At 54.5% G+C, this 25,027-nt stretch overlaps 1 protein-coding gene across 1 annotated transcript in view; it reads right to left on the bottom strand.

The window, feature by feature from the left end:
• GTF2IRD1 (GTF2I repeat domain containing 1) overlaps positions 1-25,027 on the bottom strand; it is a 102,025-nt gene that overhangs the window by 42,521 nt on the left and 34,477 nt on the right. The window contains exons 4-14 of the mRNA XM_090276892.1: positions 23,768-23,920; positions 21,783-21,966; positions 20,773-21,083; positions 19,644-19,733; positions 17,896-17,979; positions 14,571-14,754; positions 9,637-9,662; positions 8,610-8,718; positions 7,907-7,944; positions 7,325-7,405; positions 6,589-6,678 (exon numbers count right to left, since the gene is read on the bottom strand). Coding sequence (XP_090133018.1) covers positions 6,589-6,678; positions 7,325-7,405; positions 7,907-7,944; positions 8,610-8,718; positions 9,637-9,662; positions 14,571-14,754; positions 17,896-17,979; positions 19,644-19,733; positions 20,773-21,083; positions 21,783-21,966; positions 23,768-23,920 — 1,350 coding nt within the window. The remainder of the gene's footprint in view (positions 1-6,588; positions 6,679-7,324; positions 7,406-7,906; positions 7,945-8,609; positions 8,719-9,636; positions 9,663-14,570; positions 14,755-17,895; positions 17,980-19,643; positions 19,734-20,772; positions 21,084-21,782; positions 21,967-23,767; positions 23,921-25,027) is intronic.

The following is a 25,027-nucleotide window of genomic DNA, read 5'->3' as shown; positions in this document are numbered from 1 at the left end:
AGATCAGACATCCCATCCCATTTTGTAAGCACCCCCTGGCGGCCACCCCGTGCCTGCCAGTCCTTCCTGCAATGCACTGTGTGTGCTCTGTTCCAGGCACCAAGGCTGCTCAGGAACATGACAAAGCCTGTCCTCCTGGTGTGATGCAGCCATAACACATAATACCAGATGCTGGCGATGCCATTAAAAAAACAGATTCACATTAGGGGACAGGGGGTGGGCAGATAGGGGGCACACAGAGCCATCCTGGGTCAGGTGAACAGGAGGTTGGGCTGATGAGCTGGCACTGGTGCTAGCCCAGGCCAGCAGCAATGGATCCAACCTTGTTTCCAGATGCTTGTCCACAGGTGGCAAGGACGCAGGACAGCAAACAGGGGAGGCTTCCTGCAGGAGGGGAGCCTCTGGGCTGGATCCCAGTATCCGGGGAAAACAGTGGGGTCGGAGGGACCCGGAAGGAAGGGAGGAGCAGCAGGGCAGTGGGCAAACTCTGAGGTGATGGGTTTGGACTGGAGGATGACATGCAGACATGGACAGTAGGAGTGGGGTGACTGGGACAGGCCCCCGGCAGGGGCCTTCATGGCCAGGGCTCAGGAGGCACTGAGGGACTTCCGACATTTGTGACAGCCAGATGGGAGCTGTACCGAGGAAGCTCACTGGTGCCTTCACATGCAGTACCAGCCCTTGAGCAGCTCCTGTCAGCCCACAACATGCAGCTGAGCTGTGCAATGGTGGAGCAGGTGGTGCATGTGGACCCCAGGCCTGCTCTCCCAGCTCAAGAGAGTGCTGGGTGACGAGGGTGCAGGGTGCTGTCCCCCGTCCCAGATGCGATCCTGAGCTGAAGGGAAGGGGCTGATCCTGAGAGAGCCATCAGTGGTCATGGCCCGCTCACCGAATGAGGGAAGGTGAACCCGCACATCTGAGAGCACCAGACAGGCCTGAGCCTTGGGGCTCAGCCTGGAAGGAGCTGGAAGGTTCTGGAAGATTTCATCTATGCTCAGCTGCTGACTTGAAAAGGTGGAGGGCCAACCTTGAAGTTTAGGCCTAAACTTTCCTCAGGAAAATGGACACACTATGGGCAATACATGCTGGGTCCACCTGACTCTACCTGAAGAACAGCTGCGGAAGAAGAACCAGCAAACTGTGAGCCTGCGGTTAACGCCCTGGAAGGAGCTCTGAGCCAATAATAGGGGCGATTTGACAGATCACTAACCCAGCTGCCTCCTCATGCACCTGTGTGTGATTAGTGGGCTCTCATGGGCCCTCAGCTCAGCAGCCTGCAGTGGTCACAGGCCTGATAACATGCCTGTACTGCCTCAGTCCCACTTCCCACCTCGTACCGGGGCTCCCTGATCTCCTCCCAAATGAACAAATGCACTTGTCTCAGGTCAGATGCTGGGGGATCCCACTAATATGCTGCAGAGCAAGCGGACAGGAAGAGATGAGTCTGGTGAGGACAGAGGGACAAGCAGGGCCACCAGGGAGGGTTTTCCTGGGCAGGTGCCAGTGACAAGGATTCAGGTACTGTGTCTATCCTGGGGTGAAGGAAGCTGCCCCACTGCCACACCCGGAACACCTACTAAGTTCACCAGGTGGCCTGCGAGGGCAGGAGAGGGGAGGCCTGGCCCTGGAACCTGTTGCTGACATGAGCTGTCTGTGTGCAGTGCCACCCTCCAGGCAGCAGCAATATCCTGCAGCACCAGCAAGAGGCGACCTGACACAGCCATCTGCCCGGGCCCAGACGGGGAGGGGCTTCTGCCAGCCTGTTGGGTCCCCACACTGGGCTCAGTCTTCTCCTGCGGGGCCTTTCAAAGACAGTGGGAGACAACCCAGGTGCACTGGGGGCCCAAATTCTAAATGAGGGGAACTTGCCTGATTCTCCAGCAGGCTATTTACTCTGAACACACTTGTCCACCAGCTGGCTGCCCCGTTTCAACCATGAGAAACTGGAAACAACCTCAATAACTGATGGAGGACGTGCCGACACAGTGAATACCACACGGCTGAAGAGACGGTCAAGGGGAGGATACAAGGGACCAAGCGTACCGAATAGTGACCACATGCATTAGCATGGGTGCAGAAAAACATGGAGGATGGACACTAAGCTCGGGGCACCTGAGGAGGGGGCAGGGGAGCCTTTCCTTTACGTGTTACAGAGTTCTGTGTCATTTACCTTCCACTGTACACGTGTAAACAGAGAAAAGCACAGCACACATACACCCCCTCTAACCCAGGGTGGTCCTGAGAACCTCAAAATCTTCATAATTCTTCAGTGCTGAATGAGTTAGCTTGAAAGGAGCCCTGGATGGGAAGTTGGCAAACCTGGGTTCCAGCCCAAGGCTGGGTGACTTTGGGGGGGTGGACTGGCGTTGCCAGGCTTCCGTTTCCTGCTGTCAACCCAGGAGGGAGAAACCTTTCCAACGGAAATGGCACCCTGCTGGCCCATGGCCCCACCCCTCTAGTGCCACCAGCCTCTAGGTCTCCAATTGGGACCCCTGTGGTCTCCTCGACTGTTGTGAGGGCAGCCAGGTGCCACGGGACCTCTTAGTGACCAGGCCACACTGGCAGCTCATCCAGAACCTCTGACCAGACGAACCCCACAGTCTCCACACCCTGCTGTCAAGTCTGATCATGCCAGCCTGTGCCTGACAAATGATATTCTTTCCTCATCACAACTGATTTAGGACACGAGAAAGATGATGCACTTAATCCAACATAGCTACTGCTTTGGTATTTCTTTCTTTTTTAACCCATTGATTATGTTTTCAACACAGTTGTCAACAGAGCACATTCATTTTTGTGTCTTCTGCATTCTCCCTTGTTGGCTATTTTTAGTGGCTGTCTCAGGAGGATACCACTAATGGTGCCCTGGTAGTTGGACTGATTCTTCCTAATTTTTTTTTAAATCCTCACCCAAGGATTTATTTATTTTAGAGAGGGAGGAAGGGAAAAAGAGAAAAAAAGAGAAACGTCAATTGGCTGCCTTTCGCGCCCCAACAGGGAATTGAACCCACAAGCTAGGTATGTGCCCCAACCGGGAATCGAACCCTCAACCTTTTGGTGTATGGGACAACACTCCGACTACTGAGCCACCCGGCCAGGGCTCTTTCCAGTTGTTCACTGTCATCGGTAACACTGCCTCAAACGCCTCTGTGCAGAAAACGTCTGTATTTCAGATAGTTTCCTAGGATTGGATTCCTGGAATGACCACGAGAAGCTCATTTTCATGGCTCTTCAAGCTGACAAATCTTTAAAAAGCAGTTTGTCCATTTGTATTTGCATCATGTGAGTACCCATTTCCCAATATGCTCAACCAAAGTTCTGTCCAATAAAAAGGTGTAGAAGAGACGCCCCTGTGCAAGTCCTCATTTCTTTGTGCCTGTTGATTCGCTGTGTTTGCTTCCTGGCGGTCTCTCCCTTTGACACGGTCATATATCCATGTTGTGGTGGACACGGCTGTACCTCCAAGATCTTCAGCTTGTTGACCCAAAGGTAGAGACTATGGTTAGCTGGCAGCCTGGGGCAGTTGCCCCTTCAGGGACTGCCCTTCTGGGCCAGCCACATCCCATAACTACTTAAGAGGGTGGGGGTACAAAGGCCAGGACATCCCAGTTCAACTCAGAACCACTCTAGGGGGCTATTCTGGCTCCAGAGCTCCTGTGGGGTTGGTGGAGACTGTTACTGGGGCCGCATCATGGTTCAACCTCTCCCTCTGCCCCCCTGTGCTTCCATCCCCTCCTTTATGTAGGTGCTGAACATCCCAAACAGTAAACTCCATCTCAGAGTCTGTCTCCTGGGGAACACATACAACTCATGACACTTGTCCTTGGGCTGTTTATTCTTGTGTGTTTCAGCCCAGTGTTCTGGTCTGTCAGAGCCACAAGGAACATCAGTCTTGGGTGGACTACCCATTCCTTCCTGAAACATCTATAAAATTGCAGGATTCTGCTGCCTGAGGTCCCTTTATCCAACTAACTGATAAATATTTCTGGAAGGTCCGAGCCCTTCGGGACAGCACAGGAAACTTCCCCCAGGAGAGGGCTGGGGTACCCATGCAGCCCTGCTTCCCCAACTGCCCCAGGGCCAGCCCGAGATCCTGATGGCCCATGGGCCAACTCACTCCTCATGCATGACCCACACTGGGTCCCTTCTGATGACTCAGTCATTTGTATAGAAATCTTTTCCAGAACTGTGCTTGGGACTGATGCCCAGTCTACCCACCTGCAATTTGGGCAAACCCTCATCTTTTTTTTTTTTTTTTTTTTTTTAATTCTCACCTGAGGACATGCCCACTGACTCTAGAGTAAAGGGAAGGGAGGGAGAGAAAGAGAACACCGATCGGCGGCCTCCTGGATGTACCCCAACTGGCACCAAACCTGCAACCCAGGCATGTGGCCTGACTAGGAACTGAACCCGTGACTCCTCAGTCTACGGGACAACGCTCCAACGATCTGAGCCACACCGGCTAGGATCAAACCCTCATCTTGAAGTCTGTTTTCTTTTGTCAGCTCAGATTCCATACACCATGATTTCTCCAGTGCTATGGATGGTGGATCTCAGGTATTAAGCTGCCTGGAATTCAATTCATCAGAGGCTAGAAATGTGCACTCATCCACAGCAGCTCTGCAGACCCTTATACCTCCTTAATGATGGGACTCCCAGGTGCTCCTCACACTTTTCCACTTCCAGACAATTCCCCTGGACAGATAGGGAAGCAAATGAGGGGCAGAGACGTTCTACCTTTGTTCTGTCATCAATTCACATGGCACCACCGGGGCCCACAGGAAGCCTTATTTATTTTTCTAGTCATTTGTTTATTTTTTGTAGGAAAAATTAAAAAGTACAGAAAAGCATACAGAATATTACCACAAACAAACATATACACACAATATATGTTAGCATTTGGTCATATTCACACCTGCTTTTTTAAGAAACCATTAAAATATGACTTTTTATTTTCCAACTTTAGATAAATGCTATATCATCCACATCGGTCTGCACGTGCTTTTCACACTGAACACTCCACTTCTGAGCTCTCTGGGCACTGTTCATTTAAATGCTGCCCACTGTGCTTTGCGTGGTATCCTCAGGCAATGCCTGCCCCTCCCCTCCTTTCCTGGTCAAGCCCAGTGGACATCGCGCACAGGGAGAGCAACAAATGCCATCCACTCCTTCCAGTTCCCTGGCCTGGCCCCGCATCCCTATCACAGCGTTTTCCAACCTCCAGTCACCTGAGTACTGATACCCTCTTTGGCCACATCCACAAACCTGCACTAAAATTTACATACTATTTAGCTTTACAATGATTCACTTTTTAAAAACTTTAACTACCTATAATAGTTCTTATTCTTATTTTTAAAAGTATTTTATTTATTTACTTTTAGAGAGACGGGAAGGGAAAGAGAGAGGGGGAGAAAAATCAATGTGCATGAGAGATACATCGATTGGCTGCTTCTTGCAAGTCCCCAACCGGGGACCTGGCCAGCAACCCAGGCATGCACCCTGATTGGGAATCGAACCTGCAACCTTTTGGTTCACAGGCCAGCACTCAAATCTACTGAGCCACACCAGCCAGGGCTAATTCTTACTTTTATTACTTTTGTTAACATCTGTTGATAATGGCTGGAGCTAAGAGTTGGGCACATGAGATACACTAAAGCGTTCATTTCAGTTTTGTTCTAAAACCAAGTTAAGAAAACAAAACATACAGCAGACCACTCCTCCTGCCTAGATTATTGCAATCGTCTGTTTCTGTCTTTGTTCCCGCTCCTCTGCAGTCTATTCTTAATCCCACGGTCAGAGTATATACTGTTAAAACTGTCCCTTGTTAGTTCCAAACTCCCAGCTGTTCCTGCATCCTCAGAATCAAGCCCCCACCCCTTCCTTTGATGTACCTGCCCTGCAGAACCCACCCCATCACCTCCCTGACCTCATCTTCCCACTTCACTCTGCTCTAGCTACATACTGGGCACAGTTCACCTCAGGGCCTTTGCACTCGTTGTTCCCTCTGTGGGAAAGCTCTTTCCTGATATTCACCTGGCTCCCACCTGCCCCTCCTTCAGATCTTTGCTCAACATCACTTTCTCAGTGAAGTCCACCCTGACCATCCAAGTCCTGTAGTAACTATCCTCTCCTATACCCAGTGCTTCTCCTCCAGCCTCATCCTGCCCATGGACCGCCTGCACTTACACCACCTGACTTTGTACTTTACTTATAGGTTAGCTTATTATCTGTACCCCCGCACCGGGATGTCTGCCCCATGAGGGCAGGGACTTTGGCCTGTTTGGTTCACTGTTCTGTCCCCAGAACCTCACATAGGATCTGGTACACAGCAGGTTCTCAGTAAATAGTTGTTGAATAAATGACCAAATTAATTCAAATGAGTGCTTCTGGGAAAGATTAGTAACCAGACTTTAATATAAATCAAAGCCAACTTCAAGTTTTCAGAAAGGAACCGAGGCTGGGTGAGGGAATCAGGCATACTCTGGGTTTCCTCTAAGAAGATCGGTCAATACCAAGAAAAGCCTGGGGACTTCCTGAACCCCTCCCCCGTTACGCCCAGGGAGGTGAGTCCCTCAGCCCATTTCTTACCAGTCAGCATCTCCATGCCATAGCCAGAATCTTCCGAAGGCAGGTGCCCGGGCATCGAGTCTGTCATTTCCTCAGAGGTTGGCGAAGGGTCTGGAGATAAAACTCCAAATGACAAGAGACTCTTCTGCCTGTCCCACCCCATCAGGGTCCCTTAGGAACCCTGGTCCAGCATGTCCATGGAGCAGGAGTCTTAAGGAAGCTGTTTCCTGGACCACAGGAAGGGCAGCCTTAATGACAAGAGTCCAAGCACAGGCCCCAGGGGGCTCCCAGTGGTTACTCCATGCTGAACCTCCAGAAACGAGTATACCCTCCTCCTCCTCCTCACAGAGGTGGAAACTGAGGCTTAGAGGTTCTAAGTCTGGAGTCAAAGATAGATCCTCTTACTTTAATGACTTTTCTTCTCCTTCCTCCTGCCTCCCAAATCCTAGGGAAGCCAGGCCAGAGGTAAAGCTGGGGGTGGGGGGGGACCTTTAGGAAGGTGGAGCTGAGACCTGACTCCTGGTACACAGGGCAGATGTGGCTGCAGAAGGCATGTGCAACACCCCACTATGCTCAGGACCAAACTAGAGAACCAATAGCCAGGGCAGGCCCTTGAGAGACAGAGAGGCAGCCGCACCGTAGCTGGGAGGGAACACAGTGGTGCCTGTAGGTCTGGGGGCCCTGGGGTGGGAGTTGCTGATTTCTGCAGGTTCAGGTTGGGGCAGCAGGGCCAGCCCTTCAGATGTCTGTCCCTTACCTGGAACGGTGACCTGAATGATATCCAGATCTTCTGGCTCAATTTTGATGGGCCTCAGCCCACCCAGTTCCCCAGAGGTTCCTGCAAGAAGAAAACAGGGATCTAGCCAGATGTGGACGTGGGCTTGGCTGGGCAAGATGAGTCATTCCAGAACATTCTCCTGTGACTTGCTAGTAGCACCCAAGAAAAGTCACATCAGCCTCCATGCTCCTGCCCAAGCCAGGAATGGAGGGTCGGGCAGGATGTCAGGCCAGTCCTGGTATCTCCAATGTACAGACCTGGCAACTGAGGCCCACGGGGGAAGAGCCACTTGTCACAGACATACTAGGAGGCAGTGGTGATGCCAGAATCCAGGTGTGCTGACTTGACTCCCTCACAATGCTACCCAAATCCCATCTGCCCTTCTCTGCACCCCACCACCTGTAAGCTCCCAACATGTTCTGCAGCTCCCAGAGTGCTCTGAGGCCTGGGGGTGGTGGTGAGGGAACAGGGGTGGGCAGAGAATATCCATTAGTACTCCAGGCTCATGGTCTGGGTTGCTGGTGCAGCTGGGGGACACTGCGGGGTCCTGGTCCTCCTTACCTGGCCCACAGTCTTCAGAGGTCCCACTTCTGTCTGTCCTGTGGGAAGACGAGACATGACATGGCACTAGCCCAGCTTTCCCCTCCAGACTGTGAATGCAGAAGGCACCCTGACCAGGCTCACTCCCACCCCCACAGCAAGGTCCCCAGGGCACCAGCCAAGAGTCAGAGAAGGAGGATGGGAAGCAAAGCTGGGCAGGGTCCCTGGCATGGACGATTCAGTGAATTCTTTGAGCCTGTGGGGGAGGCCCGGACTGGACCTGGGGATTTTGAATGAATGGCCCATCCCTGGCTCCCAGGGATGGTGGATGGTGACCAGGTCATGAACTGGGTGCAGGGCCTTGTGGACACACAGGGCAGATAGATGCCTGGGTGCCAAGGAAAGCCTCTGAGACCAGGTGACCTCCGGCCAGTTCCCAAGGCGGGCTAAGAGTTCTCCAGGTGGAGGAAGATTGGTGGTCTCTGTCTTCCTTCTCTGTCCCTTTAGACTCTCCTTGCCTCACAGTGGGGTGAGGGCCCACGGTGTGTGTCAGGGCGTCTGTCTGGGATGACCCTGTGCCTGTGTAGAGCATCAGGGGGTTGGGAGACACTGTGCACAGCATCCTGGGCCAGCCCTAGGCCTTGTTCCTCCCCGTAGGTGGCACCACCCCAGTCCAGAGTTAGGCGGGGCCCATGGGCTAGGGGCTGGGCTTGGATGGGCTTACCGAGCAGTCCCAGCCAGATCAAGAACGGTGGCACGGGAGACTTCTGCAGAGGTGTCCTCTGGAGGGCTGGCTGGCTCCAGTTTCGTGGGGTCTTTGGTAAACTTGTTCCCTGGGTGGAGAGTTGGGGAGGGGCAGGGGAGATCAGGGTGACGGCTCCCCGCCTCCTCCTGCCTGCGGGAGCACCCTTGGGTGTGGTCTGGCCTCGGCCCCTCCTTCTTGTGGGCTCTATGTCCAGCTGGGCCAGGGTGGGGCCCAGGGAAAGATGCCGCCCCTGAAGAAGGAACAGAGCAGCAGGCCAGGGATCTTCGAGGACTAGGAAGGAGGGAGAGGCTACCAGAAATGACGGTCCTGACCTCGCATACACTGCTGGGGTGAGGGAGCCCTCAAGAAAGGCTATCACACGGGACCCTTCTCTCATTTGGTTACCCCAGGAACCCAGAGGAAGGCACTCTTACCACACCCACCTCACAGATGTGGAAACTGAGGTCCATAAAACCCTGCCCAGTCACAAAGCTAGTGGGAAGTAGGGCTAGAACTGGGACCTGGGTACATTGTACCCCAATATCCGTGCTCCCTTTGCTAAACCAGGCAGAGCTGGCCTCCTCTTGAGAGGCATGCTGCCTGCGTGTTCTGGCCCGCGCTCGGGGGCTACATGCCTGGGTTTGTAGCCAGGCCCCAGTGCTCACTAGCTGGGCTTCAGGGAATAAAACAAAACAATAAACAAACAAAAAACACTTCACAGGACTGTTGAAAACTAAATTAAATTAAAATTATATAGTCTAACAACTTAGAAGAGTACTTGGCACATGCTGTATTTAGCAAACATCAGCTTTATAATTCCCTGGTTCAGGGCATCCAAGTCTCGAGGAACTGTCTGCTCCTGGGAGCTGGGGGCCTGTGTCTTCCCCAGGATGCAGAAGCCACACCCAAGACCCCTCTCTGTGCAGGATCCAGTGAAATGCAGCTCAAGCACTCATGGGGGCATCAGCCTGGTGCTCCAGAAAGATAAGATGGTACCCACACATACCTGTGAAAATGCGCTCATCAAACATCCTGAAGAGAGAGGAGAGATGAGCATGAGAGTGGTGCAGGCCCAGGGGCTCCCCCAGGCTCAGTGAGCCGGCTTCCAGGTCCCCTCAGTGACAGTCACTCTAGTCCCACATGCATGGCTATAGCTGCAGACCTGGAGAGGGTATGGTCCAGAACAGCCGGATACCCCCCAATAGCCTGATACCCCAAACCATTTCTCCTCAGTCAGCGAAGGCATGGGCAAGCCCCTGGGTGGTCCTAGAGGGCCCAACCTACTCTCGTGATGCTCTGGGGACCTCCTCCAGCCCTGAGCGCTCCTTGGCGCCAGCTGGTGGATAACTCACACTGCTTTCCCACAAGGGCCCCACAGGCTTCCACCCAACACCGCCTGTGTCTCAGGGACAGTCATATGGAGAGCCTGTTCTCAGGAAGTTTTCTGTCAGCTGCACATGCCAGACCTGTCACCAGATCACGGACATGCAAGATGCCACGTGGGACCCTTCCTATGTGTCTCAGAAGCCAAGGAGGCTCAAGTGGGAAGGGAGCTGGGAAAGACTTCAAGGGGAGGCAATGGCGAGCTCAGGTGGGATGCTGACAGGTTCTCCAGGAAGGGCACAGGGCAGGGCAGGGGCGCCCCCTGGCTGGCTGGTGTTCAGGCACATGGCCTCTACCCTGTGGGCAATGGGGAGCCCCCGAGGGGCAGGGCACCATCAGATCATCATCAGACAGAGGATGGCCTGGAGGAGGGATGGCTGGGAGTCCGGGGGCCATTCAGAGACTTCTGAGTCATGCTGGTGAGCTACCTGGAAATTCGACCAGGAAAATGGAGGTGGTGGAAAGGTGAGCAAGGGAGCTGGGGTTACTTGCCCGCTTGCCTCCAGCCCTGGTGTTCTCTGTTCTGTCCCCAGGCCCAGCCAGGGTGGCACCCAGTGCGTGGCGAGCCTGGGTAGCTGGTCTGGGGGCCTGCAGTGAAGCCTGTGTGCCAGGGCACGGCTGGACAAGGGGACAGGGTCTTGGTCATTGAACCCAGGCTGCAGAGGTGACATGGGACAAATGAAGGGGTGTCTGATTCCGAATACAAGGGGACAATGCCTAAGGCTGGCCCAGTGGGAAATTCAAACAGAGGCAAAAAAGTCAGTCGATAGGAGGCAAGACCCGGGTTACCAGGGCAGGGGGACCACATGCATGTCGTGACCTCAAGCATGACATCGCATTCTGATTCTGAGAGGCCCCGAGTTCCCCCGGCTGCTCCGGGGGGCCCATGCTCCTCTGGGTCCCAGAGGCTGAGAAGCAGCAGAGGGAGCAATTCTGGAGAAGAGAGGCTTCTTTCTGAGCCCGGCTTCCTCAGCCTCTCCCAGCGAGGCAGGCTGCCAGTGGTGTCTGTGGTTTTATTATTTATGATTTCAGTTACTTATCGGGGAGCACAGGGCTAGGGGGCTCGCACAGTTCCCTGATGGAGTTGGGAGGCAGATGACAGGAAAAGGTCTAACGGTGGCTCCAAGACTGTGGCAGACATTTTCACGGACTGTGCAGCCTGAAGCCTGACTGATGGGCTCTGACCAGGGAACGCTGCCAGGCCCTCCAGACACTGTCCCTCTTGAGTTCTGCCTTAGTAGAACTGCCACATCAGTCCCTCAGCTGTGAACTCATATGCCCTCAGTAGGGACTTGTGTTCTACAGGGACAGGGGATTTGGAGTCTGGAGCTCAGCACAAGGGTGGGCCTGGGGGCCACAGAGCCCCCTACTTCCAATAACAAGACCCACAGACCTTGTTGAGGGGCTTCTCCCTTTGGTAGGAGAGTACCTTGACTTCCCCACACCTTGCAGACACATAGGCTGAGGCAGAGACTCCACCTTCTGGCTGCTTCCTGAGTCCCGTTTTCTCCTGACCCACGTCTGCTAGAATGACCTCAGATGGTCCATGGATGAGGCAGGGTTATGTAATACAGTATTCCCTCAGTTATCACAGGTATTACGTTCTAGACCCCCCCTGCGAAGTAGGAACCTTTCATTTATTCTACACTCTTAAACCTATGTAACTTTAACAACATACATATACAATATCACAAAATCCCGCGATATAGCGAAAAATCCGCGATAGATTAAATATAATATTTTTAAAAATCCTGTGATACAGTGAGGCCGCAATAAGTGAACCACGATATAGAGAGGGACTCTGTAGTGAAAAATGTACAGAGGGCTCAGAACAGAGCAACCACTGTTCTAAATATTATACTTTGCTCGTATGAAGTCATTTAGCCTCTGATCAGCACTATGTGGCATGGACAATCACTAGTCCCATTTTACAGATGAGGAAAGTGAGGCACAGAGCAGTCAAGTAACTTGCCCAAGGACACACTGCTGGGAAATGGTAGGGCCATGTTTGGAGGTGAGGTCAAGAAAAAGGACTCGTGTTTATTGAGCCTCTACTACACATCAGGTGTGCTATGTCTACTTTTTCAGTTTATGTTGGAAAGACCTGGGAGAGAAGCATCACTTTCCCTATTTTTATAGGCGAGGAAACTGTGGCTTAGAAGAGAAACTGCTATTCAAGGTTATCAAGATGAGAGTGGCTTCAAGCCCAGTCACCAGATGCCAAGGCCTCCTCATCCAGGAAACCCCACAGGTTTGCTCCTCAAATGCCATTGAGTCTACACCTGGGAACATGTTTTGAAGTACCCTGGACTCATCACAGCTGGGGCCACCCCCAGCATGATGAGCAGTGGCCTCTGGGGGCAGGTGGAGACTGTGCTTGCTGTTTCATAAAGTCCTCAGGAAAGCCCAGTGAAGGGCTAAACCTGTAGGAGGCGCTCAGCACATCCTAGTGAAGAATTAAATTAGCTATAGTTTGACTCGAGGGAGACGAAGTATTGTGGTTAAGCACATAAGGGGACACTAGGGTGTCTTTGTTGTTTTCTTCTGTCCTACCCCCTACCAAGAGTCAACTGAAGGAAAATAAGTTAGGCAGCAGCAAGATGGATTTAAGCTAGACCACAGTAGGCACTGCTAGATGACTGATTAAAATTCATCTCCAGAATCATTTATCAAGTGGGGCCCACACCAGGAGCTGTGAAAGTACAAGACATGGCTCAGCTGCAGCTGCAAGCAAGGTGAGAAGGTGGTGTGCTGGGGGGGGGGGGGAGAAACCGCTTGCTACCAGAGGGTGAACTTCTTTGTAAATGTGTGTGTGGGGGGGGTGCTTTCAGACTCAGAGAAAGGTAAAAGCAAGCCTTGAAAGACAGACAGGTGGGAAGCTGGTCTAGATGGAGGGAAGGACTTCAGCAAAGACCCAGAGGCAGGTGAGGGGGCAGGAGTCCCTGGGCGTGGAAAGGCAGAGCAGCAAAAAGGCTGGCTCAGTGGCTGCCAGCAGGCCAGAGAGCAGGCCCTGCACCCTGAGGGCCAAGCAGTGAACGGTTCTGAGCCAGAGACCCACACTGTCAGACCCAACTTCCAGAATCATCTCTTGGGAGGCATCAAGAGGCCCACCCACCGCTCTGGCCACTTGCCTCAGCCTCTCATCCTCACCCCAGCCTCTAACATGGGGTCCCAGGGTCCACCTGGGCCCTCTTCTCCCCCCGCCTCTGCCTCTCTCCTCCCTGTGCTCCCTTCCCGGCCACGCTGACGACGCGCAGGTTTTGATCTCTAACCCAGGCCTCTCGCCACAGCTTCTGACATCTCAGCTTGTCCTCTAAGAATTCCATCTCCTGAACTTCCTCGAGTTAGTGTATCCAAAATGAACTCACTCAGAAACATGGGGTGACCCTTGCCTCCCTGCTCCCACATCCAATCTACCAGCAAATCCCGTCACAGCTGAGAATCTGTCCCAAATCCAGCCATTTCTCTTCCTCCACCCACCACCCTGGCCTGGTTCCCTGCTGCAGCCTCCTGTCAAGTCTCCCCACCTCAAGTCTGCTCTCCCCCAGCGGCCCGAGGGCCCAGCAGACCCCAACTCTGGCCTCTAGCAACCCTGCAGAGGTCGTACCCACTGCTCCAGGATGACTCTCAGCCTCTGCTCACGCCTCAGCCTCCTCGCACCTCTGGGCATCGAGGCTGCTTGCTGAGGTCAGCCCTTCCGCCCAAACACTGTCCTACTCCACGTGGGGCCCCCTTTCTCCAACTCCCAGCTCTGGCTTAACAAACGGGATGTTATCTCAGAAGCTCCGTAACAAATAAGTCTCCCTTTGCCCATTTCTCTTTCTCCCGTTACCCTGTTTATTTCCTAAACTCTAGGAAGTCAGAGGTGTGAGCCCAAATTTGGACAAGCATACATTTGTTCATTCATTCATTGGTTCATTCATTCATTCATTCCACAGATACGTATTAGGCATCCACTACACACCAGGGACTGTTGCGGTCATTGGGAATTCAGCAACGAGCCAAACACAGCCCCGTCCAGAGTCCCTGTTCACTTTATAGTCGCATGGCAACAACAAGCTAGCAGGCACGTGAGTACACGAATGCACTGGGACTGCGCCTCAGAGAGGAAACATTCGGGAACAGATGCCTGGGAACAGACCCGTGCCGTGCTGCCTGGAGGCAGGGGCTGGCTGGCACGGCCTCTGGCTACCCTTCCGTCTCTAACCACTGAGGAGGGAGCATCTGGGAAGTCTGGGCATTGCCTGGAACTGCATGTGCGGGCTTGGGGGAGAGTCCAGGTGGCTGTGAGGGCAACGCCTTGGCCAGCAGTGAGGGCCGACACCCTCTCCAGGGAGCAGGAGGCCGTACAGCTGTTAGGTTAAGGGGTCTGAGCTCTCTCCCAGGTCTGCAGGATTCTCTGTTAAGTCAGAGAACCCCTTTATTCTCTGCCCCATCGTCACCTCCCCAGGTTCTAGCCTCATGCCTGCTGTTGCCCCTGCCCAGCCCTCACACTAATATCCCGAACCCAGGCCCAGCCTGAGGCAAAGGCCATGGCCCCTAGAGCCCGTCCCGTACCGCTTGATGATGAAGTGGATGCTGTGCCGCTCCTCCAGGATCCGCTTCAGCTTGGGGACCCCGTAGGTGCAGGGGCGTTTAAAGGGGATCTTGTCCGGGATGCCCACGATCTCCACAGCCTCCGGATCACAGGCGATCTTTCTGTAGGGGACGGGGACCATGTGGTCCAGGCCCAAGGCTTCCGCTGGAAGGGCAAGGGCAAGGCTGAGTGCAAGATGGAGGCTGCAGGACACACAGGGCTCCAGGGCCGTGGTCACTGTCACGTTCCACCTCCCTGGCATTTCTGTCCACCCAGTGGCCATGGTGAAATGTCAGATCATGTCATTTCTCTCAAAAAATGCCCCCAGGCCCCCATCTCACTCAGCAGCGGGCAAAGTCCTACCTGGGCCTATAAGGCTGGATGTGACCAAGACTCCATCACCTCTGACCTTCTCTCCCTCCTTTCGCCCCTCCCCTAGCTCACCCTGGTCTCTGACCTCTTTGTTGCTTCCCTAACATGCCAAGTACACACCTACCCCAGGGCCTTTGCTCTTGCTCTTCCATCTATTCAGATAGTTTTCTCTCAGATAACTGTAAGCTTCCTTTTCTCCTTTTCTCCAAATGTTGCCTCAGCAGCCTAAAATAGCCCCCTCCATCCCTCCCTATCCCGCCCTCCTTGTTTTTCATCCCGAGTTTCTCTCAACCTGACATTACAAAAATACTTATCTGTACATTGGCTTACTGTCTAGAACCCAAGTTCTGTGGAAGCAGGAATGTTCACTCACTGCTCCACGTCTGGGATCTAGGTGGAGCTGGCACACAGCAGCTGCACCCTGCATATTCAGTGAGTGAAGCCACTGAAGCTCCCAGGCTCGAGGTGGCTCTTGGTGGGATGCCAGTGGCCACACAGGTACAGTGCCTTTTCCTGCAGGGAGGGGCCCAGCACTCCCCTCTCTCTCCAGTAACATAAATGAGATGCAGACCAGAAGTTGACAGCTTTGCTGATGGCAGTGTAGACAGAATCTGGGCCCATGAGTGGTTACAGGTTCTTTTCTTCCAGACTAGTAGGTTTGGTCTTGTGCATTTCAGTCATTCACTCACACCCCAGCTCCACGTGTTGATGCATTCACTCACCAAACACTGTCTGAACACCCACTGTGCACTTGATGGTACTTTCATGTGTCCTTGTTCTCCCCAAGGCCTGGGAGGTCTTAGGAGACGAGCCAGGCTGGGTATCCATGCTTGCCGTGTCACCTGATCTCTCCCAAGGGTCCCATATCTCCTCACTGTTCCCCAGGCCGCTCCCCATCCTGGCCTTGTCTGTGTCCCCACCAGGTTTTTTCTGTGTCCTGACAAGTACCAGCCCTGAGCTGGACCTCCCTCCACCCATGCCCTGATCAGGGCAGAGCAGAGCTGTCTGGGGCCCTCCCTGGGATGCTGTCGACATTATTTTTCTGTTGATGCAGCCCAGGTCTGCGCTGGCGGCGTTGGCAGCCAGCTCCCACTGTGAAGTCACACTCAACTCACTGTCAAATTAAACCCTTGAAATCTGAACAGCTGTTAAACCGTTTCTTCTCCCCCCTCCCCCCACCTCCAACATCACCAACCACGCCTAGCCCCAGCCCCAACCCCAGCCCTTGAGCAGTGGGTTCCCTGAGTCTCTGAATGCATCTCCACTTGGGTGCATCAGATGTGCTGGGCCTGTCTTTCCAGCAGCAATGAGATCCAGCAGACAGAGGCACGATCCCACCCAGCCTCCAGCTGCAGCAGGGCAGGGAAGGGCAGAACCAAGCTACCACATACAATCCTACATCCTTTGTCCAGTCTCAACCTCTTTCCAGGTGACCATGTGCTTGAGGCTTCCTTTTATTTTTTCTTTTTCCCCTCAGCACTCCCAGCCCCATAGCCTCACCCAGAACTGGTGGCTGAAAGGACAGAACCAGGAGCAGAATCTGTTCATCCAGGGTCAGCAGGATGCCTCAAGCTGCCAAGTGTCCTCACCCATGGGGTCCTTCATGGCTCCCAGGGTACCTCCTTCTCCCCAGGGCAGCTAAAGGGAAAGCTGAGAAGAGGTAAGACCTGGACCACTCTAAGCCCCACACTCCTCCCTGGACTTGGCCATGGTGGGGCCCAGGTGCTGATGTCTAGAAAAGGCTCCACATTCCAAAAACATCAAAAGCCCACAACAGGCCAGAAGACTGCTGGCTGAATGCCAGCTAGGCTGGGGCAGAGCCCTCTCCAGCTCCCTCCCCCTGACCCCCATGGAGTGCACACCTGCCTGAGGCCCTGAGGACTCAGGTACAGACAGCCTTCCAGCACAACAGCCCTGGGCAGAGGGGTTCAGTGGGTGGGCCAGGGTGGCCACATCAAAGGCACCCAGGCTATTCCAGACTCCACACTCAGGCCTCAAGGGCCTTGCTCAGCCCCATCCCAACCCAGAACTGCCAAGCCCACATGCCCAGGCTGCCTCAGCCCCAGCCTGGATCAAAGGACACCTCCTCCAGGAAGCCACCAATGACTGCCCTAGCCTGTGGAGAACTCACCTTCCTTTGAGCTGTCCTCCCTTTCTGAGGGCTACCGTCCCCGCACGCTACCAAGCCCTAGATTGTATGGCTGTATGCCACTGCCTGCTCCTGAAGACATATTCAGGCAGCTGCTGAAGCATCTGGAGACCAGAGTTGGTCTGGGTACCTGGCACAGGTGCGAGCTCAAAATGCATGACTGGCAAATGAGCAAATCAGTAAGTGTGTAAAGAAAAAAGGAGGGAGGAAAGCAAGACTATCATGTGATACGATGAATACATATGTAGTAATCAACTCTGGTTCCTGGCACGGGGGCTCATAAAACCCTTGTAATTTCCTGGGTGACAGAGGTGAGAAGGACGTCTTTTGTTATTCATAATAAGCCCCTTTCAAGCATACCTGACAGGGCTTTGGGGGCCCACCCAGCCCAGGCTAAGTCTTGAAGAACAAGTGGGAGTTTATCCCAGAAGATGCAAAGGGCACGCTGGGCAGAGGGCACAGTACAGGCAAAGGCAGGAGTGGCATGGTGCCATGGGGAATTCGCAATTGCGTGAGGATAGCAGCCATTTTCCACCTAAAAGCCTGCCTCCCGCAGGTGAGTCAAGGTCTGGGGCTTTGCCATCAGCCCTGCCTCCTGGAGAATCCAGAAGGGAAATATTGACACAACCACCCCCTACCCAGACAGGAGATGACATTAGCGTTGCCGGCATGAGGGTGCCAACATATGGCGCCCGCTGTCATGTTAGGGAACACAAGCGAGTGTCACGTAATGAGATGCTCAACACGCTGCTGGGGCCACACAGTGGGCCGTGCCGCCCACTCACCATATCTGCTGTTAAACAGGATCTGTACGCACTCCCGGAGCGTGTTGATGTCCTCGGTTTCCTTTATGAAGGCGTCCCACTTCTCTATCAAAACACAGGAGGTACAAGTGAGAGCCAGTCAAAGATGTGACCTCACGACTGGCTACCTGGTGATGAGCCCCGTTCCCGGCTGGGGCTGTGCCCTGGACAGCCACGCTCCCCCCACAGCCCCGGCGGCCCTGGATTCTCCCCTCCAGAGCCCCAGAGACCAGCCTCCGCCCTTCCTCCTGCTCCCACCTTGGACCCGAACCACTGCCTCCTCCAGGAAGCAGCCCCACACAAATCCAGGGTGCTCTGACAGTCTCCCCACCTGCTCTCTCCTCTTGCCTCAATCCACCCCCAGGGCAGTGGATACTATGCAGGCTCAGCCTGTCCCTCCTGGGCCCCTCGTGCCCCAGACAGTGGGAGGCTGGGAGAACTCTCCCTCCAAGTAAGGAGAGGCGAGTCCTGACCTCGAAGACCCAACCCTCATGCCTCATACACCCAGCCTTGGCCTTGTTGACTTCCTCCCAACCCTCAGCCCTGCTTGCCTCTTGTGTAGAACCCAAACTTCTGCCTCAATTTAATATAGACAACAAGGGGGATCATTTGTCATTATAATTATGAAGTGACATCTTTAATTTATTAATCAGTCTGTGCTAGGTGCTTAATATCTATATAATATCCTATTTAATCCCTCATGACAACCTTTAAATGTAGATATTATTTCTGTTTTTCAGACAGGAAAACTGAGGCTCAGAGAGGCTCAGTATCTTGCCTGAGATCACCCAGCTAGTACCTACCCAGTGAGATTCTATCCCAGCTCATACCCCTTGCCCACCATGGCCTGGCCTCCCACTATGCTGTTCCATCTGGACATCCGTGTCCCCCCCACCCCGCCAGGGATGGACCTTGTTTGGGGCCGTGGGGTCTCCATTCTCATCTCAGAGGCCTAGGTTTTCTAAAAAAAAAGCCTCTCGTTGAAGGCGAGGCTGAGACCTCCACAAGGCAAAACTGTTAGAAAATCTTACTTCATCCCTTTTTGGTATAAATGAATGCTGAGTTTTCCTGCTCAGTTCTCTGTGCGGTACTTTCAAATCTGTTCATATTTTTTGGATACTCCTTGTTTCAAGAGGTGGAGTTTAATTCCTCTCTCTTCCTTTGAGTGTGGATTGGATCAAGCTTCTGGCTTCTAATGGGCAGAACATGGCAGAAGTGACCGTGACTTCTGAGGCTCGGCCATAAAGACATGTGGTTTCCTCCTTTCTCTCCCTGGGATCACTAATGTCAGGAAACCAGCTGCCACACTGTGAGGACCCTCCCAGCCCTGTAGAGGCCCACGTAGTGAGAACAGGCCTCCTGCCAACGGCTACACCACTGGGCTTGGAAGTGGGTCCTCCAGCCCCAGTAAAGCCTCCACGTGGTCACGGCTACAGCCGACCACCATGATGACAACCTCGTGAGAGATCCTGAGCCAGAGCCACCCAGCTAAGCTGCTCCCGAACTCCTGTTCCACAGAAAATGCTTGTTGGTTTAAGCTAAGTTTGGGGGCATTTATTATACAGCAATATGTAACTATTAACACTCTGGGGTTACTCACAAGTCCCTGCGCAGAGCTGTTCCTCCTTTCTCGCACAAAGAGCCCATAGACACATTTCCATTTCATCAAGCACCACCCCTAGCCCTGGATCCCTACTCCGGTCCGGGTGCTTCCATGGGCACTGTCCTACCTGACTTGTCATGGACAATGGAGAAGAGGATACGCTTAGAGGCATGGACGTTCTGAATGAGAGGCCCACCAGGCCCGGTGGGCTTCTGTCCTGGACAAGGAAGAGGAAAGGTACAGGTTCGAGGCGGGCCCCAGAAGGGATCCCCAGATCCAGCCTCAGTGCACAGGCACTGGCTATGGGTTAACAGTCTCACCCAATACCAACACCCCAGAACTGAGTCCTGTAACCATGAACTCTAGGCAAGCTTCTTAACCAGAGGCCTGACACATTCTTTAACAGAATCTGCTATCCAAATGGCAGATCCGGGAGGGCTGGATGTCTGAGGCCACCTTTTATGGGTGGAGACATTTGTTTCAGGCATGTAAGTCCCATTCCCTGCTCAGTTCACAAACGTGTGTGTGTGTCGGAGCAGGGGAGCATCCTTCTTTCTCCTACTCATAATAACAGCAATAAGTATAATTTATAAGTACCTTCTTTGTGCCAAGCTTTGGGTGTGTTTTAACATAGCAGTTCTATAACTTGAGTGTACACTGCAAGCACTTGGTGGACTCGCCAATGTGCAGACAGCTGGACCTGCCCCCAAAGCTTCAGACTCAGCTGGATGTCGGTGGGCCCGAGAACGAGCATTTCTAAGATGCTGTGTCATTTAACCATGATAACAATGCTGTGAGGTTGGTACTTCTGGCATCTCCATTTTATAGATGAGGAAACTGAGGTTCACTGAGATAGAGATTTGCCCCAGAAAACTTAACCACTAAGTAGAGTAAGCCGGGATATGAACACAGGTTTTTCTCAAACCCAGCTGTTCCTTCTCTGATGCTTCCAGTACGCTTAATCTGGGAGTATATAGTACGTGCTTATTAAATGCATGTGACTGATTAGCATGTTTTCCATAGACTCCTCTGGGAGTCCTCTTGGGTGTGTCTTATTCCCAGGCCAAGGACACTGTTCACAGATGGCTGAGTGAAGGCCTGGAGTCTGATTGGGTCTAAGCTAGAATGCAATCTGTCCTGCCCCAGCCCCTTGCCCTGACCTCCTTCAGTTTTGGGAGGGCCTGAGCACCCTGACTTGCGCTGTATGAGTGACCTCTGTCCCACTCCCACGTTAGGGGGTCCCAACAGAAGCTTACCACAGCAGTCAGGGAAGTCTTGGGCCGCAGGAGTCTTGGCCTCAGGCCCGTGCCGAACGAGGCCCAGGTCGCTGGGAACAAGCACACAGGCAGGCACCTCCTGCTTGAGCTCTCTCATGGCATGGTTGGGCAGTGCGGTGCTGTACAGGAAGCTGGCCATGGAGGAAGAGGTGGCAGTCGGGGGCAGGTCCTGGGGTGGCCCCTTGGGGGCCTGGCCATGCAGGCCACAGTCCCGAGACCCTTTGGCTATCAGGGAGACACCGTTCAGCTCCACGAGAGCCTTTGAATCCCGCCCGGCATCCTCGAGTGGCCTGGGTAAAGGAGAGAAGCACACAGGACAGCTCTGTGCACCTGTCCCACTGGCGGCATCCCTTCCTCCACAGCCCCTCGGCCCTCCGTCCAAAGGGCAAGACAGCCTGTGAGGCACGCAGGACAGAAGCCATTCCCCATTTTACAGGGGGTGGTGCAGGCCTGCGGTGGGCCGTGATGTGCCGAGGGCCACATGGCTGGGCCACCAGAGCACCCGAGCCCCTGCCCTCGGTCCCTGTGCCTCAGGCTACCACCCGTGTCTTTTCAGCTGCAGTTAATTGTCTGCCATCCCCCATCACATCTCTCGTCTTCCCAGCTCCTGCGCTGACAGCGGGGCCCAAGCACTGACGGCCCCCAGGCTGGCTACCACCGCCACACATCTGCACGGGTCGTTCCTGACACCTGCAGCACTGCTGGTGCTATTTTTTCCCCAACCAAGTCCTTCCAGCCTCTTTGCAACACAGAGGTCCCCTGGGAGGACTTTTATGCAGGGCTCTTGCCTCACCCCCACCATTGGACTGGGAGTTTTTACAACCAGTGTCCCCTACTGGGATCTGAAGTCCCCTCTCCTCTGGCTGGGTAAGTGACTATGGGTGGCTGAGCCAGCATGGAAACAGGTTACCCTCCAGGCCCGGCCCTTCTGTTTCAGCCACCAGACAGACCCTGGCCCACTCCCAGGCTCAAGAGGCTGCCTCACTCACCTCTTGAGCTTGAAGCGGATACGGTGGCTGTGCTCCAGGATGGCCATGAGGGCCTTGGGGTCATACTCGGCCGGCCTCCGGAAGGCCAGGCCCTCGGGCAGCCCCTGCACAGCCAGCAGCCCCGGCTCCCTGAGCAGCCTCTCGTAGGGCAGTGGCACCACGCTGGCCCTTCCCAGGGCCTCACCTGTGGGGGAGGGGGTCGAGGAGAGGGCCTAGTATGAGAGGGCAGCCATGATGGGGCGGGGACCAGGCACGCCCCAGAGCGGGGGCCATGTTGAGTGACTCCCTTTGGTGTTGGGTTCCCAGGAAACAGAACCCCATTGGCTCCTTAAATGCAAACTTCCCACAGAATAACCCCCACAGGTTGGTGGATGGGGGCTGTAGATTAGGCGCCACTCTGAGGGCCACGGTTTCCCATCGAGGGGGTCCCTGCTTCCTTTGCCTTTCTCTTCCCCACTCCGGGCACCTGAGCAGAAGGGAAAGCAGGTCCGGGGCGGTGGGCAGGAGGTGAGGAGTGGTGAGAGAAATGAGAGAAAGGAAAGAGGGCAGGAGAGACTGGAAGGAAAAGCCACAGGGAGGAAGGGAGAGGAAGAGAGAGGGAGAGCAACAAATGGAGACAGGAAGTAGAGAGGAAACAGAAAGGGGATTCAGGAAAAGAGGCAGAAGATGATGGTGAGGCTGAGGGAAGGGGTGAGTAGAGAGGAGACTGGCTGGGGATGGAGGGGGTGGGAGGGCCGAGGGGCCTGGGCTCAGAAAAACCTGCTGTTGCTCCCACGCTACAGCCCCCACCCAGAGCCAGAAAGAGGCCACTCACCTCGTCGCCCCCTGATCCTGCCCAAGGTGGGGGAGGGGGCCACAGCAGAGTGGGCGGGGGCATAGGGGGCGCTGGGCACGAGCCCTACAGCTGGCAAAATTATGTGCAGGGGCACAGCCAATCATGAGTGACAAGTCCTCTTATCCCAGGGTGGCCAGTGTGCTCACCCAGGACCTCTGGGCCCCCTGTCCCCACCTCTCAGCCTCCTTCTCCTGACATCTAGACAACAGCAAGAGTTTCCTCACAGACCTTTGCTCCATAGAACCAAAGACTAAATAGGGAAAGGAATAAAGCAAGTCAGAGATAAATGAGGTGGGACCCTTAGGGATTCAGGGAGTGTGAAGGTTACCACGGGGCCCTGAGACTCTGCAGCCTGATACTTCCTAAGAAAGGCCAGGCCTGTCCCTCCCCACACCCACAGGAAGGACTCGGTTAGCCTTCACTCAGTCATTCAACCAACGCCTTCTGAACACCTGCTGCTGCTGGCCCTGACTGCATGCCGCGGACAGCAGGAGCAGGCAGTCTCTGACCCAGCTGGTCTAGTGAGGGGACAGGGCACAGAGAGTTCCCAGAGGGGGCCCTAACCATTGGGGGTGGGGAGGTCCTGGAGCTGAGCCTTAGAGAGGAATACGGTGTCCACCACCCAAAGGAGAAGGCAGTCTCAGAAGGCACAGCGGTGCGAAGGCGAGGAGGTGAGAAATAAAGCCAGAGGTGCTGGAGCATAGGAAGTGGTTCTGTGAGGGGGATCGGCCCGGCTGGAGAGTCAGGCAGGGAGGGGCTGCAGTGGGTGCCTGACCCACACTGAGGGTGATGGAGTGCCCCTGGAGGCAGAGGAGGGAAGAACACGCTCAGATTTATGCTTTGGGAAGAAGCCCTAGGTCACAGGTGGGTGAGGGCAGCACAGAGGTGAGGAGGCCTGGGGCCATTGCCAGGTGAGGGGTGGCAGTGCCAGTGCCAAGGCAGGGGCAGAGGGGATGGTGGCTCAGAAAACGGGCTGGGGTGAAAGACCCACGCTTAGGGATGCAGGGTGCAGGAGAGCTGCATGGGGCCACACCCCATGCCTTGAAGTGCTGCCCAGGCTCTATAGTGGGGCAGAAGGGATCCTCATCTGGGCAGGGGCTGGGGCTCCCACCCACCTGGGGACCCCAAATGGAATGAGGAAGGATCTTACTATAAAGAACATCAAACACCTCCTCTACCATCTTCCGCAGAAGGTACACATCTGAGCCATGCTCCAGGGTAGACCGTGGGATGTTCCGGCCGCCGACCTCACCCCGAGGCACCTTCTTGTGGTGCTCTGCTTCTGGCTCCTTCCATGGGGGTCCTGTGGGCCACAGAGCACAGGCAGGGCTGCGTGAGCTCGCCTCTCACCACATGCGTAGTGAGCTGCCATGTCCCTGCCCTGTGCTGAGCCCAGCGGCTGGGCATCCAACCCAAAGTGCGAATGAATGAATGAGTGAATGAAGAATTAATGAGTGCGCAAACCCTGCCCAGGGCCAGGGCTGGTCATGGGGCCTGGGCCTCATCCTTGGCCACCTCTCACTTGCTATGTGACCTTATGCAAGTCTTTCCTCTCTGACCTCAGTCTGTGAGCTCTCAAGGGAGATTAGCTGGGCTGGCTCAGAACTGGGGTTCAGCGAACGTCTGTTCCACCTTTTCCTTTTTGTGCTCTGGCACTAACGCTGTCTTAAACAACCGTGGCCCTAGTTTTATGCTCTGCTAGGGGAGATGATGAGGACCCCATCAGGAGCCTGAGAGACTGCAAAGAGGCAGGTTCAGGCTAAGCTGGAGGCTTAGGAGCGTCAGTGGCTCCTTGGGTGGGGAAGGTGCTAGAAAGAGTGTAGGTAGGAAAGGAGATGAGAGGAGGGCCCAGAGACCCCCTCCCAGCTGGGAGCCTGCTCTCCTCCGGGGATCTGTAAAGCTTGAAATAAACCAGCTGAGTTCCCAGTGCTATAAATAGTGGCTCTGCCTGGCTCCGGGAAGCCAGGTGCACTTTTCTCAGGCCCCAGTCTGGCTCTCAGCCCAGCCAGCTCGGGGCCACAGACCCTGCCTTTGCCCACCCTACCCTGGCCCAGCACCCCGCACTAGGGTGCAGGCTCTGAGGGCTGAGTGGGGTGCAGAGGCTGCCCAGGGAAGCAGCTGGTCCCCAGTAATGATACGTCTAATGCTAGAGAACAGCTTTCCCTGAAATGGCCGACCCTAGGGTCCAGGCCTGGGGCGTAATGGAAATGCTGATACTGGTAAGACAACAGCTGGCGGTTGGTTACTAAGTGTGACCTAAGAGCGAGGCATTGTTCTAAGGGCTTGCTGTGTATGAATTCATTGAATCCTCAGATCAACCTGTGGAGGGTAGAACTGTTCTCCCCTTTCACAGATGAGGAGGTTGAGGCCCAGAAGGTAGCAGGTGGCAGGGCCAGAATATGCTCCCGGG

This window comes from Furipterus horrens, unplaced genomic scaffold, assembly GCF_987537825.1.
Source record: "Furipterus horrens unplaced genomic scaffold, mFurHor1.1.pri manual_scaffold_5, whole genome shotgun sequence".
Classification (NCBI taxonomy): domain Eukaryota; kingdom Metazoa; phylum Chordata; class Mammalia; order Chiroptera; family Furipteridae; genus Furipterus; species Furipterus horrens.
This window is presented reverse-complemented; position numbering and strand designations above follow the sequence as displayed.